At 42.2% G+C, this 21102-nt stretch overlaps 1 protein-coding gene across 4 annotated transcripts in view; it reads left to right on the top strand.

Moving 5' to 3' along the window:
* Window positions 1-16628, top strand: part of PFKP (phosphofructokinase, platelet) — a 299364-nt gene extending 282736 nt beyond the window's left edge. For all 4 annotated transcript variants that reach the window (XM_085631901.1, XM_085631900.1, XM_085631899.1 and 1 more), the window contains 2 exons: window positions 7736-7841; window positions 15712-16628. In XM_085631901.1, the coding sequence (XP_085488027.1) occupies window positions 7736-7841; window positions 15712-15859 (254 nt within the window). In that variant the 3' untranslated portion in view covers window positions 15860-16628. The remainder of the gene's footprint in view (window positions 1-7735; window positions 7842-15711) is intronic.
* Window positions 16629-21102: the final 4474 nt, after the last annotated feature.

Raw genomic sequence — 21102 nt, 5'->3', positions numbered from 1 at the left:
GTTTGGAGTGTGGGGACAAAAGTAAACAAGTAGGAATAGGCCATACGGAACTGATGCCGGAAAGTAGGGAAATACAGTCAAGTCCGGCACCAAGTAGAATGAGCGCCGAGGTGCATGCATAAAATCTTTCATCAACATTATAGCTTTAAAACAGTTTTACTGGTGTGTATGACAACATCAGTCCTTTGAGTGTCTATAGCTTTGTGCCTTTTCCCCTGCTTGAGAATATCATGCGTGACATGATCGGAACATATTTTGAATTTAAATATTACGTGCACATAAAAGGAATCAAAATGAAAGGGAGCTGGTCTCAGGAGAAATCTGTTTACCTTTCTTGGCCAAGCTTTTAGCGTGCATCAGCATTGTTCCCAGCATACACCAACACACTGTGTATTATAAAACTGACCAGCTCGTTACACTTATGAGTGGGAGGAGAAACCTAATAAAAGAAGTTCCACCCACCAATGGGCATGTGGATGAAAAAGAGTGCTTGGGCCTTGGGAAACTGATAAGGGAAACAAAAGAGGAACAACAAGAAATAGTATGCTACAATCGATAGAAACAGAGAAAAAGTAAGTGGCAAGCACACAAACAAAACAAAAGGAAGGGTGGGATGTAAGCTCCTTTTAAGATTTATATTAAATACAATAGATTTCACAAGCACAGACAAGCGCTGTGCAAGCGAAACCTAATAAAAAGGGCTCTAAGAACCCTATGTAATTTTTGTGGCTTCTTCTCCTTTCCCTTTCTCCATCTATAGCAGTGTTTCCCAAACTGGGGTCCGAGGACCCCCAGGGGTCCGTGGCACATTCCCAGGGGGTCCGCAGGCAGCAGTTTTAAAAGCACTGCAAAGTTCCTTGTAAAATTAGCAGTTTTCGAGCAACTATAAAAGTGTCAAGAAAATGCCAGTGATTAATGTACCTGCTGGAGAGAGATGAGAGTTTTGTCCAGTGGCAGCTTTGACTTATCTAATGTGACACAGAGGGTTAATATGCCTACTGCAAAGAACGTGTACCATGCATTTTAAAAAACAGTATTTTATGTGCATAGGTCAGTGGGTTACTGATTTTGTCACAGAGATTCTTTTGTCACTGTGCAATTCATAAGGGACAATGGTAATCTAGCAGTGTCCTATAAACTGTCATCAAAGAGCTGCTTGCAAACTGCATGGTAAAACTTAGCTACATATGTTTATTCCCAGTCTATCATTATCCTGATGCTGCTATGTTCCCACTTCCTGCACAAGAAAAAGTTTGTAATGCCGTTTTGTCACTTCTATGTGTGCTGCCTAATGCAGCACACATGAAAGTTACAAAACGTCATTTTTATTAAAGATTGTGTATGTGAAGGAAGGGCCACCTTCCTGAACATAAACAATCAAAGGTGATTTGCTTTTTCCGTTGGAAAAAGCAAAAACGAGGAGAAATAAGGCATTTCTCCTCATTTCGCCAAGTTAAGACCAGGTTTTCATGGTCTTAATTTTGGTGCTGTCTCCTATTTAAGCTGACCTTGTAAATAGAGGGCAGCGTCAAAATCAATGGGTATTGGAGTGGAACGCCCACTGCAACTCCCACTACCCACCTTTTTCACGCTAAGCATTGCGTGAAAGGGGGCCTTATTTACAAGGCAGCCTTAAGCCACAATAAGTGGCTTAACGCTGCCTTGTAAATAAGGCAAAGCCCCTATTGCCACAGGAACATCGCAAAAAGTGAAGTTTCCATGGTGATAGGGACTTGTAAATATGCCCCTAAAATCCTTAGTAATTCGAGTATTTGTTTTATGTGCACGTGTGTGTTTATTTTTTCGAATTACTGTTTTAATGTTTGAAATTTAAATCCTACAAATTGCTTGGGGGTCCCCGGCTTCCAGTGGTGACTCAGTGGGGGTCCTCAGGAGTCAAAAGTTTGGGAACCACTGATCTATAGGATAGATGAGGCTATTATGGGACCATGGATGGAAAAAGAGGTCAAGCCTGTGATGTTATCAAGGGTGCAATGTTACCTTTAAATTTGCCCCACCATTTTGCAATTTTGATGAATTGAGGTCCATGTGCAAACTACTCCTTGTGCATAGTTGTACTTTACTCATGTTTATCTATTTCACTAGGTAAGCAGACGGACACATGACCAATTCACATTCATAAATGAATGGAATTCACAAGAGTTCATATTTAAATCTGTTTTTAAGACCTGTGATTATTTTCCCTTTTGCTGTTTGGTAAACTTTACTGCTCCTATTGCTGCACTTCCACGTGGACATTTATGGTGTACATTAGGTGTGAATATAAATGTGGGAAATGCCTTACAAAAATAGTTTTTTGACTACACCCAAATTAAGACTGTATGGATGTTCACATAGGTTACATTCAATTTCCCTGAGGACTCCTTTTTTAATCCACAATTGTAGACGAATTACACAACAATATGTGCATGGTGTATACATGATATGTATGTGAAATTTACCCGTTAGGAAATGGTGCTTTGCCCACTTCTCTGAAGCATAGTGAAGCCTCCAGAGCCAATCTCTAAATGAATATATTCATGCTCTCGGATGTCCCATGGTTGCACAAGGCATCTGTGAGCCTTCCCAAGTTTTGTAGGAAATTATATTGGGTGACGTTTTTTAGGGATTGTGAGACCAAGGGGTGCAATACAAGCTCAGTCCTAGTCATGTGTCAGTCTGGGAAGCTTGGTGGAGGTGGGTGGGTGGAGGCTGGTACTTGCACTTTGCTAGAGTGGAAAGAGAATTGTCAGAGTAAGGAATAGGGGTGCTCGCCAAGTGGTGTCAGAACTATGTTGCCCTGAGGAGCCCTGGGAATGTTTCTTGATGCCAACAAGAGTTGCTTAAGCTGTCTCTTTTCTTTTTGAAAATGTTGCGAACATCACACCTTTCAAAGATCGCAAAATTTTAAAAACAATAAACCTAGATGCTGTGGGTCATAGGATTTTGCAATTTAGCACACACCAAGATATCATTTTCAAATGTAAAGTTTCTCTTATTGTTGTTCAGGCGTAAACCAATGCATGTACAAGTGAACACATTTCCTACTTACAGCTCAGAAAGTCAGTGACTAGCCTGTGGTCATTCATTCAATATGTTTTCTGGAAACCTGGCTTGAACTCTCAGGTTTTGGTCCAGGATAACTGGCTTTGTTTTAATTAAGCCACAATACATGAGGGTGTTGGTAATGCTTCTTGTGTGTTTCCATTGTTCTCTTTAATTCATTTGTGTGTTCTCCACCATGTTGTCCAGTAAGTTGTAATGTGCGTGGACCCACCACCAGATGCCCCTGGTGTTTCACTCACAAATTGAAATCCACTTTTTGAAACGTCGGTGCAGCCCTGCACACTGGAGGAACTGCAACAAAGCACAGAGGGAAAAGCTCGATGTAGCCTAGATCACCTGCTTTTCCTTGTTTGCCAATTTGCACTTCATCTTTGAAGACACTAAAGTGTGTTGGAGTTGTGACTGTGACCGCTTTACGGGCTTAGTGATAGAGAAATTTCTCCCACGTCCCTCAAAACCAGAGGTTTAAAAGGATACAAATGTATTTTTACAAATAATCTCCACTAAGCAAGGGGTGTGACCACCTAATATTCGTTTCTTGAAATGCATTTAGAATATGTTCTGCTTCTCTAAATGCATTTTTCCTCTTTTCCTTTTTTGTTTACATTTTGCCAACTTCATTGGATTCAGAAAAAGGTAAAGCTTATCTTCGCAAAGATGTTAAAATAACCATTTCCTAAATTTTGCTTGTATATTGCACCACACAGAACATTAATCCAGTTTAAATAACATGATGTTTACACGCATTGGCATGTTTTTCAAAATATAGCTAATACCCTTTAAGCTTGCGTTTAAAATGCATCTATAAGTTACCTGCTAGCCTGCAATAACCTAATAAAAATAAATCAAATTATCTGTAACATATTTACTAACAATCCAACATTAAATGTAAACTACAATATTTCTGATTTGTTATTAAACTTTTAAGATTATGTTATTCGAATAATACTGCACATGTATTTGCATAATGTAGCCTTTGTTTTTTACTTCAGTGGAAAGTAGCAGACATTGTTTGCATTGCACGCTTTGCAGTTCAGGCATCGATCCCCCTGACTCTGAAGCAATTTTCAGATGTTTTTAAAGCAATTTTCAGATGTTTTTAATATTATCTTCTTGTGAACCTTTCTTTAAGTGAAGAACACCTGAAACTTTCGTAGACCTTTTCCTGAAGCAAGGGCTTATTTACTGCTATATTAGTTTAATGGTCACTCAAATGTAAAAGATGGTGATCATGGCACCTGCATTTACACTTCGTTTGTTAAAATAAAATTTTAATTCGGCTATACGTTATATTTGCCTTTTCCATGCATGGCAACATTCGGAATAGGGTTTCCTTCTGCCCTGATGTGGTGTTTTGTGATTTGTATAAATGTATCTTATGAGATACAACCTTAACATTGATCACATTTTGTATTTATTTTTGTATAGCGATTAAATCCTATAGTAAAAAGGCAAGTGTCATAACAAAAACAAACATGTGGGAGAGAGGGTGAGAGTGAGACATTACAAGATTACAGCACTTACATTGAGCGCCAATGTAGGAGAGAAGGTGTGAGACATTACAAGATTACAGCATTTACATTGAGTGCTGATGTGGGAGAAAAGGTGTGAGTGAGACAATACAAGATTACAGCACTTATACTGAGCGCCGATGTGGACAGAAGATGTAAGCGAGACTTTACAAGATTACATCACTTACATTGAGCGCTGATGTGGGAGAGAAGGTGTGAGTGAGACATTACAAGATTACAGCACTTATTTTGAGTGCTGATGTGGGAGAAAAGGTGTGAGTGAGACATTACAAGATTACAGCACTTATACTGAGCGCCGATGTGGGAGAAAAGGTGTGAGTGAGACATTACAAGATTACAGCACTTACATTGAGCGCCGATGTGGGAGAGAAGGTGTGAGTGACACTTTGCAAGATTACAGCACTTATACTGAGCGCCGATGTGGGAGAGAAGGTGTAAGCGAGACATTACAAGATTACAGCACTTACATTGAGCGCCGATGTGGGAGTAAAGGTGTTAGCGAAACTTTACAAGATTACAGCACTTACATTGAGCGCTGATGTGGGAGAGAAGGTGTAAGCAAGACATTACAAGATTACAGCACTTACATAGAGCGCCGATGCGGGAGAGAAGGTGTGTTTGAGACATTACAAGATTACAGCACTTACATTGGGTGCCGATGTAGAAGAAAAGGTGTGAGTGAGACATTACTAAATTACATGACTTAAATTGAGCGCCGATGTGGGAGAGAAGATGGAAGCAAGACATTACAAGATTACAGCACTTACATTGAGCACCATATGTTTAGCCAAGAAATTGCTTATGATGCCCCCTCTGCCCAAGAGGTTGGGGGAGATTGTTTTACATTGTTCAGTGGGTTGTGTTGTGGCACAAGAAGGGGCTGTGCATGTAAGAGGTGAAGCAGTATGGTTGTTTTGGGTTTGTTAGAATACAGATCAGTCAGGGGAGTAAACGTAGGTTGTGAAGCCCTGATTGATTCGAACTAAGCTGCACAGGGACATTTGGCACAGTGTTAACCAGAGCGCATGGTGCATAAACAGCAGCAGTGAGGAGGATCAAGAAAAGATGAAAAGGTGGGCAGCAAATGTTGGAATGGAGGCACATAAGTATGGATGTTTCAGTTGTCCAGATTCTAGAGGACTAATACATTAAATCAAGATCTTGGTGCAGGGTAAAGTCTGGTAAGTGTAGGTTTTGATGATTCAGGAAGTGGGGACAAGCTATGTTAAAGGGACGAAGGTGGGAAGCATCATTTGCTGTCAAAATGAAAGCCAAGTTACCAAAGTAAGGAGACGGGACAGTGAAGATGGGCTAGAGGCAATAACTTTGGATTTAGTAAGAGACTTAGTAAAACATTTTTGGATGTAGTAAGAGGCTTAGTAAAACATTTTTCTCTTCGGAGGGTTTAACATTAGATAGCGATAGACCATGCAATATTAGATGCAGTGAATAATAAGCACAAGGAGTGAATGGGATGAAGTGGAATGTGTGAAAGAGTTGGATGATTTTGACAAATAAGTTGTAGTAGAACCTAAATGAGGAATAGTACATAGGTTGTAGAACATCAGGTAGAACCAAGGCTGTACTGGCCTTTTATTCCATCGTGCATTCCCAGTGGCCTGGATCCACTGGAGCCTGGTTTTGAAAGCCCAGGACCATTGCTTTTACATGAGCCACTCTTCACAGCTCCCTGAGGTTGAATGCAGCAGGCATAGAGGGCTTGAAGACAGAAAGAACAATAGGGGGAGAGAAGGTTAGAGAAAAATGGTTGGATGGAAAGAGAGAGGTAGAGTTAGGAGAGGATGGGAACAGATTGTTATGAGCATTATTTATTGCTAGGGCTCCGTTAGGTTTCCCGTTGCGGCCCCGAGAAGAACAGGCCAGCGAGGTAGGAGGAAAGTGAGGAAAGTGCAATTCCAGTGATGCTGAATTCTGGTGTCTAGTTTTTAGAATCCTCTATACTAAAGGATAAGGATGAATTAGCACATTTTTATGAGTCAGCATCACTCTAATGAATGGGTATGTATGAGTGAGCTCTGAGCAGTCCACCAATAGAGTGCATTTGAAGGAAGTACAATTTCAAGGGATTGTAGAGATTGTGAGTTAGCATAAGAAGTGAGAAAAGACAAATTGCTCAATGGATTTAGAGATGAAATAAGGATAGAGAACAGTACTTGAAGTGTGTGGAGATGTTAGAGAATGTCTTTTGGAAAATGGATGTGGGGACTACAGTTTCGAAGTGGAGATTCAGGCTTGAATTCAGAAATGTACTGGTTATTTATGCAAGGTAGACTTGACAGTAGGAGGGTTGAAAGCATTTGATGGTGTAGCAGTCAGAGAAGCACAGTATGGTCTGATCAATCGTAGAAAATGATCACGTTCGACTGGGCAGGAATGAGGGAATGTTGGGGAGGAGGGGTGTATCAGGAAGAGAAAATGGCATGGTGGCAGAAGGAAGAGGGAAAAGTGTTGTCTAACAGATCGTATGATAGTGTAGAAAAGTTAGTGTAGCAATATCAAGCAAAAGGAATTTGTGATGTATACTGGTTGCTGATAGCAGTGATTCCAAAGTTCTTGAGAGAGCAGTTTTGAGTGAGTAGATAAAGGTTTGGATAGAAGAGGTTTTACCAAAGACAAATATGAAGATTAGGGTAGACAGCAAGACTTTGTAAGCCCCAAGGCAGTTACGGCAATAGGTCTTTTGCCCTATTTAGGGCCTTTTATACATACAACTGCTCATTTCAAGCAAGGCTAAGCTTCTCCATGGTGCTGAATAAACGCTAGAGAGGTTGACATGACAGAGAGTTGGATGCATTTGGGCATTGTTAAACAAGGTGTACAATAATAACAGAGGTCGGTTGGAAGGACAGAGAATGTCTGATGTATGGAATGCAGTCTGTGAGTAATGGATTTGGGTGAGAACTTAGTATTATAGAATCAGGCCAATGGTGCAGGTAGCACTGTGGTTGCCATTCAACTATTCTGGTCATGACGATAAGGACACATGGTTTGCATAATGTGATGACATGATTTAAGATCTATTAAACTGAATTGTTTGAAATGTTTTCATTTTTTGACTTGGCCATCCTTTTCTTTCAAATCATGGTGTCCCAATAACTGTATTACTTCTCTCATAGGGAGAATATTTGCCAATACTGAAGACACCGTTTGTCTGCTAGGAATGCGTAGACGTAATCTTCTGTTCCAACCAGTAGTTCAACTGCGTGATGAAACAGACTTTGTGTGAGTAAACATTATATTCCTTATGTTATCCCTAATCCATGTTTTATTCCTAGGAATACTTTACAATTTTTAAAAAAAGTCCATTCAGTGAAATCCTTGCACCCTCATCAGTCTATTAAATCGGTCCTGATCCTCACTACTCTGCTCCCTCTAGTAAAAGGAAGCTTCGTAACCCACAGCTTCCTGGACCTTGCTTCTCTAGCAGACAGTCTTCCTAACAGGATCAGATCAAATATTCTTAAGGGCCATCTGAAGTTCCCCAGTTACCTAACTAAACCATAGCCATGAACACACTCTTCCAATGCACCTGGTCATTTTGTAGGCACTTTGTTCTTCTGCATGTCAAGCAACTGCTAAAGTGAGAGTCATGCAAAAGGGAAACTGATATACTGGTGGTAGAGGACCCTAAATCAATATGTAGTAGGTTTCCACACACCACACTTTCACTCCTAAGAGATACAGTCCCTGAGTCCAGTGGCACCAGCACCCTCGCAAGGTACTTTAAGTGTTGTAATCCAAGATGGATAGTTGTGAATCTAAGGAGCTATTTGCCACCTCCCAGTCCCTCAACCATTGACCAGATCAGCCTCTAGTCTCAACCTCAGTGGGATTCAAAAACCTTTAACAAGCATAATATTAGGATTTCATGATGAGCAATGAGACTTTGGGCCCACCAGCAGCCTCCTGAAAAAGAACAAAGTTTGATCAGATCTATTCAGTCACAGATTTACATGTAGGGCATCCTGCTCAAATACACTCCTATGATTTTTCCTTTAAAGCATGGGCAGCATCTGTCTTTAAGTTATGATAATACTGATGTGAGGTGAAACAGCTCTCCAGGAAAAAGTGACATAAATATATGTAAGAAGCCCTGAGCTCAAGTATGCGTCCCATTTGGCTATTATTGCAATCGGCACAAAATACCTTCATAAAAGTAAAAAAATGAACATAGATTTCTCATATCTGATATCCGTATTTTTAGTTTTGACATAAATAATGCCAAATTGAGTTGATTTCAGACTTAGGCACAGAGTGTTTCTGACCTGAGCTCCCCCACCACCCATATTGAAATTCCTACATGGGCTTGCAGTTGAATGTAGCCTGTGCCAACAGTATGTTACTAAACCCCAGGTGTGGGCTGTTGTATAGTTGATGAACAACAAACAAAGAGATTTTGAGCATTAGCCTACCTTTGATTTGAATGTGGTGCAGAAAAGTTCAAACTTTATCATGGACAGCGTGTGCCAATGCAGGTTTTTAAGAGCCAGAGTAGTATGACCAGATACCTTTAGTTTAATAGAGTCTGGTAGCTTGGTTAGCAGTCTTTGGGGTTTCAAAATCTTGTTTTTTAGTGGTGGGGGGGAGAGAAAAGCACAGACAGTGTTACAGTAATCAACAATCAACAACACAATGGCCCTGGTCAGTATAATGAAGTGTGAAATCTAAACCAGTAGAGCCATTTCTGCTTAGTAACATAAAGTAGAGGTTGCTGTTTAACCCACTCCTATGAGAGAAGCCTTGCAGAAAACCATACCCTGAGGTTCTTGTTTTACTTCTTGAGAAGAGACTAGGCGGGAGATTTACAAAATCTCCACGCAGTGCAGAGCAGCCTCCTACGAGGCTGCGCTGTGTTGCGCGACAGGGAGGAGCGAGAGCACCATATTTTTAAGATATAGCTCTCTCTCTTTCCCTTTTCCTTGCGCCGCTGCTGATTTCAGCTGCCGTGTGCCATGCACACACCTTAGTGCAGTAGCGCTAGGGTGTGTGCATGAGTGTATTATAGGTTATGTACAGGAAGGGTCCCCATCCTGCACAAAATACTTTGCTAGGCACGATGCAAACCTTTTCTCACTTTGCATACGTGCTGCACAGTCGGAAATGGGAGGAGAAATGCTTTAATTTCTCCTTCCATGCGCCTAGTTGAAAAGGGCGTAGTTTTCTCACGCTAAACCCAATCTACTGTTTTTAGTAAATTGGGTTTAGCGTGAGAAACCTTGGGTGGTTACATGGGAACACCCATGCACCACCCTTGGTATGTCCCCATGGCGCAAAGTAGTGCGAAGCAGCGCAATGCGCTGCTTCAAATTACTTTTACATTATTTCCAGCGCTAAACAAGTTTAGCGCTGGAAAGTTAATTGGGGAAAATGATTTGGCGCAGTTTTGCATCACTTGCAAAATCTTAGTAAATCTCCCCCTAGGTGGCTCCAAGTTCCTCCAACCATTTGAATGTAGAACTGTCACATGAAGGATCCCCTACTCCGAGGATTTCAGTCTTTGTAGGCAGAGATATCTCTTCATCCATCATTATATTTGTTTCAACAGAATGTAATATAAATTACTATAGTTGTTTCAATAGGAAGTAATATTATCCAATTGTTCTCTTCATCTACCCGGATGGATGTGGAGCTTGATATAATCTGTGTTCATTTGCACCTGCATGTGACACTGAGAAATTACCTGTGCCAGCATTTTTTGTATATGTTGAATACAAATTGAGACAACGGAGATCCTTTTTGCCAGCAGCTGCTAATGTGCTGTTGGAGTGGTGGGGCAGGGGGAGTTTGAGGGATGAGGGGACGACAGACCAAAAACCTGTCAAATAAAAAATTTAATTAAAAGACATTATATTCCCCCATTGCGCCCGCTGAAATGCTGCTCTTCTGTTTTCTTCCTCGCTGCAGCACAGGCTCCCCTGCGGCCAATGCGGATGCTGCTGTCATGCGGACAGCGGCTTCAAGATTGGCCGGAGCACCCTGTATTTGCGCTCCCAGGGAGACTGGGAGCCTGTGACGGGTGTTTCAAACCCAGTAATGGAGCTGGGGTTGGAGAGAGGTTCCGTGTGTATGATGCTTAGGCCGGCCAATCCGTCATGTGCACTGAATCCCACTGCTCACCACTCCCTCCTTCCTTGCCCCACGATGCCCCCAACTCCAAGCCTCATTCAATGGAAGAAAAATAAAACGATAGCAAACACATTTTACTATTGTTTCATTTTTCAAATTTTGAAGCTTGCATGAGGGGAGACGCTCCTTGGCCATCGCGGAGGAGCCTCCGCTGCCTGTTGCGATGGGTTTCTCAGAAGACGAGGAGACACCACATCTAATTTGCTCGCTGTGGTTTGACAGGAAAGAGTGGTACCACCGGACAGTCATTACAGTGGTTCTGGTCAGCTTTTCCACTTGCTCTACTAGTATTTTATGGCATGCAGTGTCATAAGCAGTTGATAAATAAGATAGGATTAGAATTAGTATTAGGATTTTAGGTTGTTATTCAAGGAAGGAGAGAATCGCTTACTTGATGCCAGATCTCTCTCCCTTAACACAGTCTGAAACTCCACTCTTGTGTATATTAAAAATTTGACTCTACAACTTCTTGCAATTGCTGAGTTATCTGACTTTCCATAGCTTGTTAATGGGATATTTGTGATGCCTCTTCAATTAGCTGGTCACAGTGTTGTGGTGAGGTGTTTATGGTTTTAGTTTCCTCTAGCCAAGAGTGCCACATTTTTTGTTATTGAAACTAGATCATACTACTGAGTCACAGAAAACTAAAAGAATACATTTGCAGCCTTTCTGCTAGTGATGCGAAAACAATAAAGAAATACTTTTTCTGAGACTAGGTTTTACACCGCTATGAATAGAAACAGTAATTTGCAATGGATTGTTTTACACCTTAAACGGCTGTCAAATTCAGGAAGATTGGCATTGTTTATGGTAACGCCTGAATAATGTTGGTCTTGTACGTAAACTATGTTTTAGCTTCCCAGCTTCTTCTTCCTATCTCAGTGCTGAAAAGTATGAGAACAGTGTTTACATTTTGTACATGGCTGCTAAGCTTAATCTAGTGAAGTTTAACTGTTCTATATGGTCAGGGTGTAACTGCTTGATCAAGTAACTTCAGAATTGTTACATATGATTCGAAAATGTTTACACATTAGGATCCTTAGTAACTTTGATGACATTTTTAATACGGATCTATAAACAATCCTATTGTAACAACTAACCCTGACAGACCCCTTTTTTTCTTAACTCCCTGCACCACATAGCAATTGGTAGTATATATTTAATGCTCAGCTTTTCTGCATTCAACATTTCTGTGCATCACCTATTGGTCCAGCACTAGGAGATCCAGGAGCAGTATTCTGCTGTCTCCCTGCGCCTTAGAGTACTGTTTCCTCACTAGTCTTTTTAAGTGCCCACCTTCCTAGTGTTTCACTTGCTACCAACCCATTTGCCTTCATCAACATTGTGCATCATCACAGCTACCAATCTTTAATCAGCCAAAGACCCAAGTGCTTCAAGCGGAATACAGAGTTTAAGGGGTAGGAGTGCTTCAGCACTAAAAGGCTCTCCTGCATCCAGTATGTTTTCTTTGATGATTTGAAGAAGTCCACTAATCTGATAAAAGGAATATTTTCCAAAACCTTTGGATTTTTCTCCTATGGTTCCTCGAGTAGAAGGCTACATTGATCCCACACCGCCTCCTGTTGCTTTTGCCACTGGGTGAAACTTTTTATTTTATGGTTTCTTTTAGACTCATAATAGCCAACTCTGGTTAGTTGTAGTTCCTTTGCAACTTTCACCTTCCTCCCAAAGCGCTAATCTGTCAGCTTCTGGAAATTACATTCTAATTCACCAGTGATGGATTCCCTTCCCAAGCTGTGCTTTCACTGTGGCTTACTGTGAGGCAGCAGGTAGGAAGTAGGATGAATTTCCCTTTTGCCTATAATTTCTGCCCTACTTCCTTGTTAGTTGCTAAGTTTATGTTCAGGGAGAGTGTGCAATTGATGATAATGGCTTCCCAGAACTTCACCACACTTTTAATGTTGACCCTTGCATCCATGGTTGTACATAGTAAAACCAACAGAAAATCAACAATAGTTCTGGTCCTAAAAGTTCCTTTTCTCCCCCTTAGAACAAACAATAGATTTGATAGCAGCTCGAATTCTACAGATATTTCATTTGGAGACATCATGAGACATTTTTAGACTTTGGCTATGTTGGGCTGAACCTCACAATATTCAGGTGCTCTGGTAAAATATCTGAGGGCATTCAGCTAGTACGTTCAACTGTTCTCTCCCATTCATGAACCCGCCATAGTAAAAACCAATGTTATGAGTATGGAAATTGCCCTCGATCTCTGTCATTCAAAAATGGATATAAGGTACAGGTATTGACTTCACATACATTTTGGTAAATTACCTAGAATGTCTTCAATCCATCGACCCCACGAGCCTAAATTGAATTTACAGATCCCCTCCCCGAAGGGACTTCAATATACTCAGAGCTCTTTCTCTTTAGGTGGAATCTGATTCACAGTCAACAGTTAGTGTAGTAGCTAATTTTAGAAAAAGGATACCTCTACCATCTCTCTTAACTTAAGCTTAGTATACTCATTTAAACTCAATCTGTCACTGCCTGAGATATATAAGACTAGATTATTAAATCAGGCCGAGCTGCACATAGCTCTGTCTCCCAAAGCAGCACATGCTTCTTACTCTACATTTTGTGCAGCTTGTACTCAAATAATATATGGTGACACTTCCTCCTTCTGTAAACCTTCAGCTCCTTGAGCCCTGCACATGGCTGCCATCCGTACACGTCGATGCTGGCCAGCTTCACTTCTAACTCTGCGACCCCATTTCAGCTCTTTCATACCAAGAACGGCAAGCATTCAGGAGTATATGCTACCTTGCATGAGTGCCCACCATGCAGATGCTAGCGTTTTCTCACAACCCCTGCCTTTTGTTTCTCCTATATTCTCCATACTCCTGGTGCTCTCAGGTACTCAACCGGTGCTGTGCACCAGTTACCAACGCATCGCAAATTCAATCCCAGGAATCACTGCTGCCTCGTGCTACGCCCCAGATCACCACCCGTCTTCATATGACAGTCTACCTATCCTTTGGATCCTCACATAGCGGCCATCATGCCTTCAAGACTTTTTAAGTCTTATAATCTTAAAGTGAAATATACAGGATGTTAAAACTGGTCACTGCATTCTAAGAGGGAATGCAGAGAAAATCTGGTAACGGCACAGTATTACTATGGACACAATATTTATCTCAAATCCACAGGTGGAACTTGGTTGTCAGCTTGTAAACTACGTACATCTACCACCGTAATTCCATCCAGAACGTACATTTTATACAGAGTTCATTGGACTCTCACCAAACTCCACAAAACAGATCTTTTGGATAAGCCAGCCCCTTGGTATTAGGTAGGTGATACAGGTACACTCCATCCATTCTTGATTGTGTACACTTGCAAATTCTGGAATAGTACATTGGACGCCATACAACAAATTAGCCTGATAAGGACAACTTTTATTCTAGCTCTGGTGATACTCGCCAATGGTATAATCACACAAGAGATGTTTTTTTCATATTGTCTGTAACGCAGCATTGAAAACCACCACCAGTCGGCGAAAGATGATATATAAAATCACAAACTGATCAGGGGGCACTCATTTGTTTCGCAGTGAGATGTTACACAATCATCAACAACCAAAAAGTTGAACATTGTCCCGCATTAACTAATTAAGAACGGTTTCCCAGACTTTCATATTTCTGACCCGGTATTCAGGCAGGAACCATTATGAAGTTGGTTCAGAGTAAATTCAGATATTACAAGCGCAGGATAAAGCAGGGACATTTAACAGAAAGCTTATATGGCTAATATAGGTTCTACATAAAGGAACGCAACAAACAAACCACATGTACTGTACATAGATCCTCATGTCTTTGTTGCAATGGGCTGAAGAAAATGTACCAATGGTATGCTTGCATAATTCACTGAAGGGTAGGGAACTAAAAAAGCTATTTTCATTGATTGCCTGAATCTGGATCCGTCCAAGCCAGCAAAAAAGACATGAGACATGTTGGGTAAAATAACATTTGGGTTCGTTCTGGCTGTTTTTTGGGTGCTTCATACAGTTACACCATTCACATTTTACAATACCGCTCAAGAAATCATGCAAAGAGGTGGGGACCTACAAAATATATATCCACGAGTCAAAGATAGTAGCTCTGTAGGACATCTAAAGAGGAATCAACCAAATATCGTCCAAAAGGAGAGATCCACAGGTTTCTCAAAACATGTTTGAAGGCCAAAGAAGCAGGGCTCCTGGGACCCACCTGTCTCCTGCCCTGCTTTCGGTGGCCGGAGACCCTTAGGCCTGTTCACCTGACCATCGGACACTCGCACAATAAGATGCATCTGAGTTTTCATGGAGGAGGGAGCCAAAAGGGGAGTTGACAACAGGTGAGAGATCTTGGAGATAGGTTTCACAACACCGTGCCCAGCCTGTTACCGATACTTTATGTGGTGGGTTTAGCCAACTGTACTAGTGGTGGGGTGCCACGACATGAGATTGTGTTAGAGCCTGTCCCAGCTGTCGCAGGAGATACTCCACCTGCCTAAATGAGACGGACATCTACACATGGCAGAGGTCAAACAAATAATCGAGGCCAAATTATATTGTGGAGACTGCTGTGATTTCTGCTCAGGACCGCTTTGCCACACTATGCACATCTATTTAGATTTCCTCCAAGAACATTTCCTTCATATTTGTTGAGGAAAAACGTTTTATGAATTGTTACCTATACTGGGGATGTCGGGGTAACTGCAACAGTCAGGAAGGTTTTAGTTTTTTTTTTTTTTGCAATTCCGTTTGTCCAAGGCTGAATTTCAGCATCAGGACCATTTTTGGTTTGTGTGACTTCTGTTCAAGATTAATTGTGTAACCTTTTACGCTATTTACAAATGCAGTGCCACACAATGTTGTCAGTCTTTTACAAGTGAGCCCGAAGTTAGACTGCGAAGTACTGAATACTCACTTTAATGTTTGTCCAATTTTTCTTCTTTACAGACACAGAATTCCACAGGAACAGTGGTGGCTGAAGCTCAGGCCACTGATGAAAATTCTGGCCAAATACAAAACTAGCTATGACGTTTCTGATTCTGGGCAGCTGGAACACGTCGAAAGACCAAAAAAAGCAGACCCTGGAGCCATCTGAACCTGCAGTAACATCAGTTAAAATCGTTTGCTGATATACTGTAGTATGTGTATTATTATGCATTAGGACATATTGATGACTGCTTTGTTTCGTAGCGTTTAAATTATTGTACCAGCACTTTAGTGTCCAAACAATTTCCTTGCTGGATAGTTTAACCCGGGAAGGCGGTCCCTATCGGATCGAGTGCAGATAGACACATATTGATTCCTGTTTTCCAAAATATTTTTTTTATTTACACAGAGTGAAAGACACAAAAATGGAAATAGGACTACTTGGGCTCTATTGAGCATGGGGAGTTGAATTTTAGTTCACATTCACTTAGATTTTGAGATCAAAAGTTCCGCAAGTCACATAACATGCACAGGTGGGAACTAAGCTAACTGGTGATAAAATAAATAAAAATCCCCCAAAACATAATAGGGGCCAGAAGACAGCCGTGTTGCTTTGTTGCATCAGCGAGATTAATCCAGCCTCTTAGAATGTGACGTGAACCAGACCTTGAACTGCTTGATTCTTATGGAAGTCGTTAGGTTTCCTAAATATCTGTTCTCTGATATGGAAAATGTAAACTAATGGTGAATTAAAACACAATGTCTGCTTGCTCAGTGGATCCCTTGATGTGCACTTTGTGTGGTGAGTTAATAAATACATCTATTGCACTTTGTATCAGAGATTGTGTCTCCATATATATGTAAAACATTTGTTTGGTTTGTGTCACGTAATAAAATATATTTGTGTAAAGTGCGTGCAATAAATGTACTGTCGCAAACTACTGTAAAGTGTCATTTTTAACTAGTTAACTACATCAGTGGAAAACCATCACGTGGCTTCAATTGGGGCATTACAGTAGCAGTTAAAAAAATCGAAACTGGACAAGTTAAAATTGACAGAATAACAAGCAAATCAAATTTGCAGTTATCCAGTTGCGTCATTAACCATGCACTACTCCCACTCAAGTGGTCTTCGGTAGCCCCCAGTTTGCCGCCAGTTGCGCTTTTACATCGCCCGCATGTTTCATTGAGCTCGGATTGCCAATAGATGGTCCTGTCTGAACACAACTATCAAGAAACACTGTCTGATACAGCGTCGCATTTTGTAGTTTTGAATTTTACCAAGGATTATCAGGTTCATAAAAGGTCTATCCAATATAGCGCCTCATTAGGAGAGGGCGTTTCGGGGAGAAAAGAAGTCCCCAGTTCACTGGTAGACACCTCCCAGTGTGTGCTGATATTAGGTAGGTTATTCCGGAAGATGGCCGTGCTTTGGGAGTTCTACAGACATCAGTCATGTTAATCCAGAAGATGGATTATGCTTTTGGGTTCTCTCATAGGTGGTATATTCAGCAATTCTTTGGCTTATTGCCTCTCAACACAGTGAGGTGTCAGGAGTTTAATGGTCCTTGCATGGTCAGACTGGGCCAGATGAGGCCCACACGCGAAGATGAACTCCGCGGCCTGGTACAGCGTCGATTAGGAAACATTCTCCTGAAACAGGCTGGGGGAGGGAGTAGTGCTTAACCTCGAAATGCAAATTAAAGACTGGTTTGATCCCATAATGCAATGGATGCTTGGGACCTTCAACCAAGGAGATGGATTCACAGTGCAGTAGGTTCTCCAGGGTATGGTCCCAGAATGCCCCTAGATCCCTTGGAAACTGGCACATCTTCCCTAGACCTTAATAAATGACCCTCTTGAAACAATATTTTAAGGATTGGGGACAATGGTCATGCAACCATTAACTTTCCTCTTCTCTGGTAAATAGGCACAACTTGCGTGGGCCACTAAAGCCGACATCCAAATTAAGGGTTGAGAGTTACTGAAAGGGGGGCTTTGCACTCTTACTGACCAGAAAGGGGGCTCAATGCCATGCCTAGTTTCCCAATCCTATTACTCTCCTAACTCCTATGCTTGATTACCAAATTCCAGGTACCTTGCAGAGCTAAGAGGGACCTTAAGCCGCTGTAGAACAGATTTGTCCAGGATCGCATAGAGGATAGGCATGTCATCTCCTCTAACTGATGTTGACACAAAGTGCATGTACTAAATCCAGAATATTGCAGCATAAGTTATGTCATTTGATAGAAAAAAAGTTAATAAAACCTATTTGAAAGAAAAAACAGGGCCCCATGATCTGAATCATTGAATACAAGAGCAGTAGGTTCCACTCCAGTCTACTAACACAAAGAAGGGCATAGAACAATAAAACGACTCAAGTATGCAGTTGCTAGGCTGTTGAGAAGCTTTTGTCATTAGGCATGAGAGATTCCCACAATAGTGGCCTTCAGTGGCCTGGGGTATGCCGCCAGATATGCTTCAAAGTCTCCCAAAAGGGTCCCCATCTACGACTGCCAAAAGCTGGTCCTAATCTAAACTAAACGATCCCTGGGAAAACTCACACCACTTGCTTAGGGCCTGTGAAGGTGGCATAAAAATAGAGTTACTGAATAAGATGCCTTTCAGTCTCTCACTTACAAGAATGGAGATTTACTGTGATGCCTGGTTTCCCAATACTCTTACGCACCTCTCGCTCCCATTCCTGATTACAAAATGTATATGGGTTTAGCAGGGATCTTCTGCTGCAGTAGTGCACGCACAGCACAGAGGTACACAGGATGATGCATTGGCTTAAGAGATCAGCTCCTCAACCCACTAGTGACACTGTGCAAGTCTTAAATCCTGAGTGTTGTAGCATAAGCTAGCTAATATGTAAGAAGAGAACACATTGAACAACGTACACATCTGGAAAAGAAAATGCCCGGCCATATGATCTGAATCACTAAAAGCCAAAGTAGTAGGCTCCAATCTAATCCAGTGGCACAAAAAGGGGGCTGGTGTGGAAGCACTCTTGCAGAGGGAAAGGGGCCAAGGCTGTATATGCCTGTGTGCGGTACGGGGCATGCAGCACTCTAGACAGCTATAGAAGCAGCTTCCAGTCCTTTCTATATGTAGCAATATACGTACACTTTGTGAACAGAAGAAAGGCAGATACTGCGACACGGGCAAACAATCGGGGGCCCAGGCACATGAAAAGAAGAGCTGGCATATGATGTGATGGTAGGATTGCACCATGAAGTTGACTGGCATATGATGTCAATGGCCGACATAAGATCATAGGCCTTGCCTCATAATAACAGTAACTGACACAAGATGTCTGGTCTGGAGATATATCACAATAACTGCTGTGCCATACCGGGCCTGGCCACAAGATGGCAAAGATTCATGGGACGACTCCTGGTGGCCCACGGCGCTGGGCATCGCACCGACACCCACGGAGCACGCTCGCAACCTGGGATTCATCCTGGACTCCTCCCTCGCGATGACCAAACAAGTCAACGCCATCTCATCTTCATGCTTCAACCGCCTGCGCATGCTCCGAAAGATCTTCCGGTGGATCCCCACCAAAACCAGAAAGACAGTCACCCAGGCCCTTGTCACCAGCCGACTGGACTACGGGAATGCCCTGTACGCAGGAACCACAGCCAAACTTCAGAAACGACTTCAGAGCATACAGAACGCCTCCGCATGACTCATCCTCGACATCCCTCGCCGCAGCCATATAACACCCCACCTGAGAAACCTGCACTGGCTCCCCGTCAGCAAGAGGATCATGTTCAGGCTCCTCACCCACGCACACAAAGCGCTCCACGACATGGGCCCCAAATACCTCAACAACCGCCTCTCGTTCTACACTCCCACCCACCAGCTCCGCTCCGCCAGCCTCGTCCTCGCCATCGTCCCACGGATCCGCAGAACCTCAACCGGAGGAAGATCGTTCTCCTACCTGGCCGCCAAGACATGGAACTCCCTCCCCGCACACCTACGACTGGCCCAGGACCATCTCACCTTCAGGAAGCACCTCAAGACCTGGCTATTCGAGCAGTAACAGCACCCCCTCCCTTAAGCGCCTTGAGACCCTCACGGGTGAGTAGCACGTTCTATAAATGTATTGATTGATTGATTGATTGATATATGGGGGTTGTCCATCCACCCAGGTACATGATGCCAAAGACTGGTTTATGGCGGGAAAACCAGGCTCATGATGCACAAGGATTAGCAACTGATGTTTGGCCTCGACACACAATGAGAACAAGCATTTGCAATGTAATAGGTCTTGCATTGGTGAGAGTTTAAGCTATTTGCATTGTAAATGACAATGCCTTTTATTTATTTGTTTTGACAATTAACACATACATAAAAGGCATTCTCATTTACAATACCAATAGCTCAAACTCTTGTAAATACAAGACCTTTTTCACTTCAAAGAAGCGGCCGCCATTGTCCCGGGCTGCTTGGACAGTGAAAGCACGCTTGGTGTGCTGAATGTTGCAGGAAAGCATGTCGTGGCTGCAGTAGGAGAAACTCATTAATGAAAATAGCACTTACAGACTAAATAAGACATACCGTGTAACAACAGAAGTAAAAGGGCCAGTCCTCATGGGAGGTTACAAACAAAGACAAGGTGGTGCTAAGGAGGGACTAACAAGCCTATTAACGAATCAGAAGCCAGCATTTACAAAGGACAATGACAAAAACCAATAAAAAATATGGGCAGAGTTTCAAGTCCATACTCTGAACCCCATGCCTCGCAGAGCAGTGGATGCACTTCCCAGGCTCGACCTAAAAAAGGAGCATGTGATGGAAGGCTTGGGCAACATCTGACTCATATGTTTGTGTGCATAAGAAAAAGGTAGGCATCACATGTCTAATCTAGCGCCTGATGGCAAGTCTGCCATGTGAATGAGTCGGCCTTGGCATTTGATGGGAAACATTGGTTTTATGATGGGTTAGTTGGCGCTTTGTTGGATATTAGAAGTAGGCTCGGTACAGAATGGAAAAGACATGTATATTATGATGTATGCCAGGAAACATGTTGGCAAAATCACTTGATGCAAAAAACCTAGTATATCATGGGGACTGACTTGCAAAGACTGTGGTGTGCTTGTGGCAGGGCTGGGCAGAACACACTTAGGCAGCTGAATGATAGAGATACGTTTGCAAGTGAGGATAAATACCAGGATATGATGGGGCATGGTCCTCCAAAGGGAAAGACTGGCATACTATGAGTATACTTGGGCATATGAGGCCAAAGACTAAAATATGAAGGAGGGCATGGACATGAGATGGCAATGGCTGTAAGACACTGCGGAAAAATAAGCACTTATTGACAAAGACTGACAAGTGTGGATAGTTTTTTTTAGTTTAAAGAACAAATAGCCGAAAACTTTCTAGAGGGTTGGTCTCTGA

The sequence above is a fragment of the Triturus cristatus genome, chromosome 10 (assembly GCF_964204655.1).
Source record: "Triturus cristatus chromosome 10, aTriCri1.1, whole genome shotgun sequence".
Taxonomy (NCBI): Eukaryota; Metazoa; Chordata; class Amphibia; order Caudata; family Salamandridae; genus Triturus; species Triturus cristatus.
This window is presented reverse-complemented; position numbering and strand designations above follow the sequence as displayed.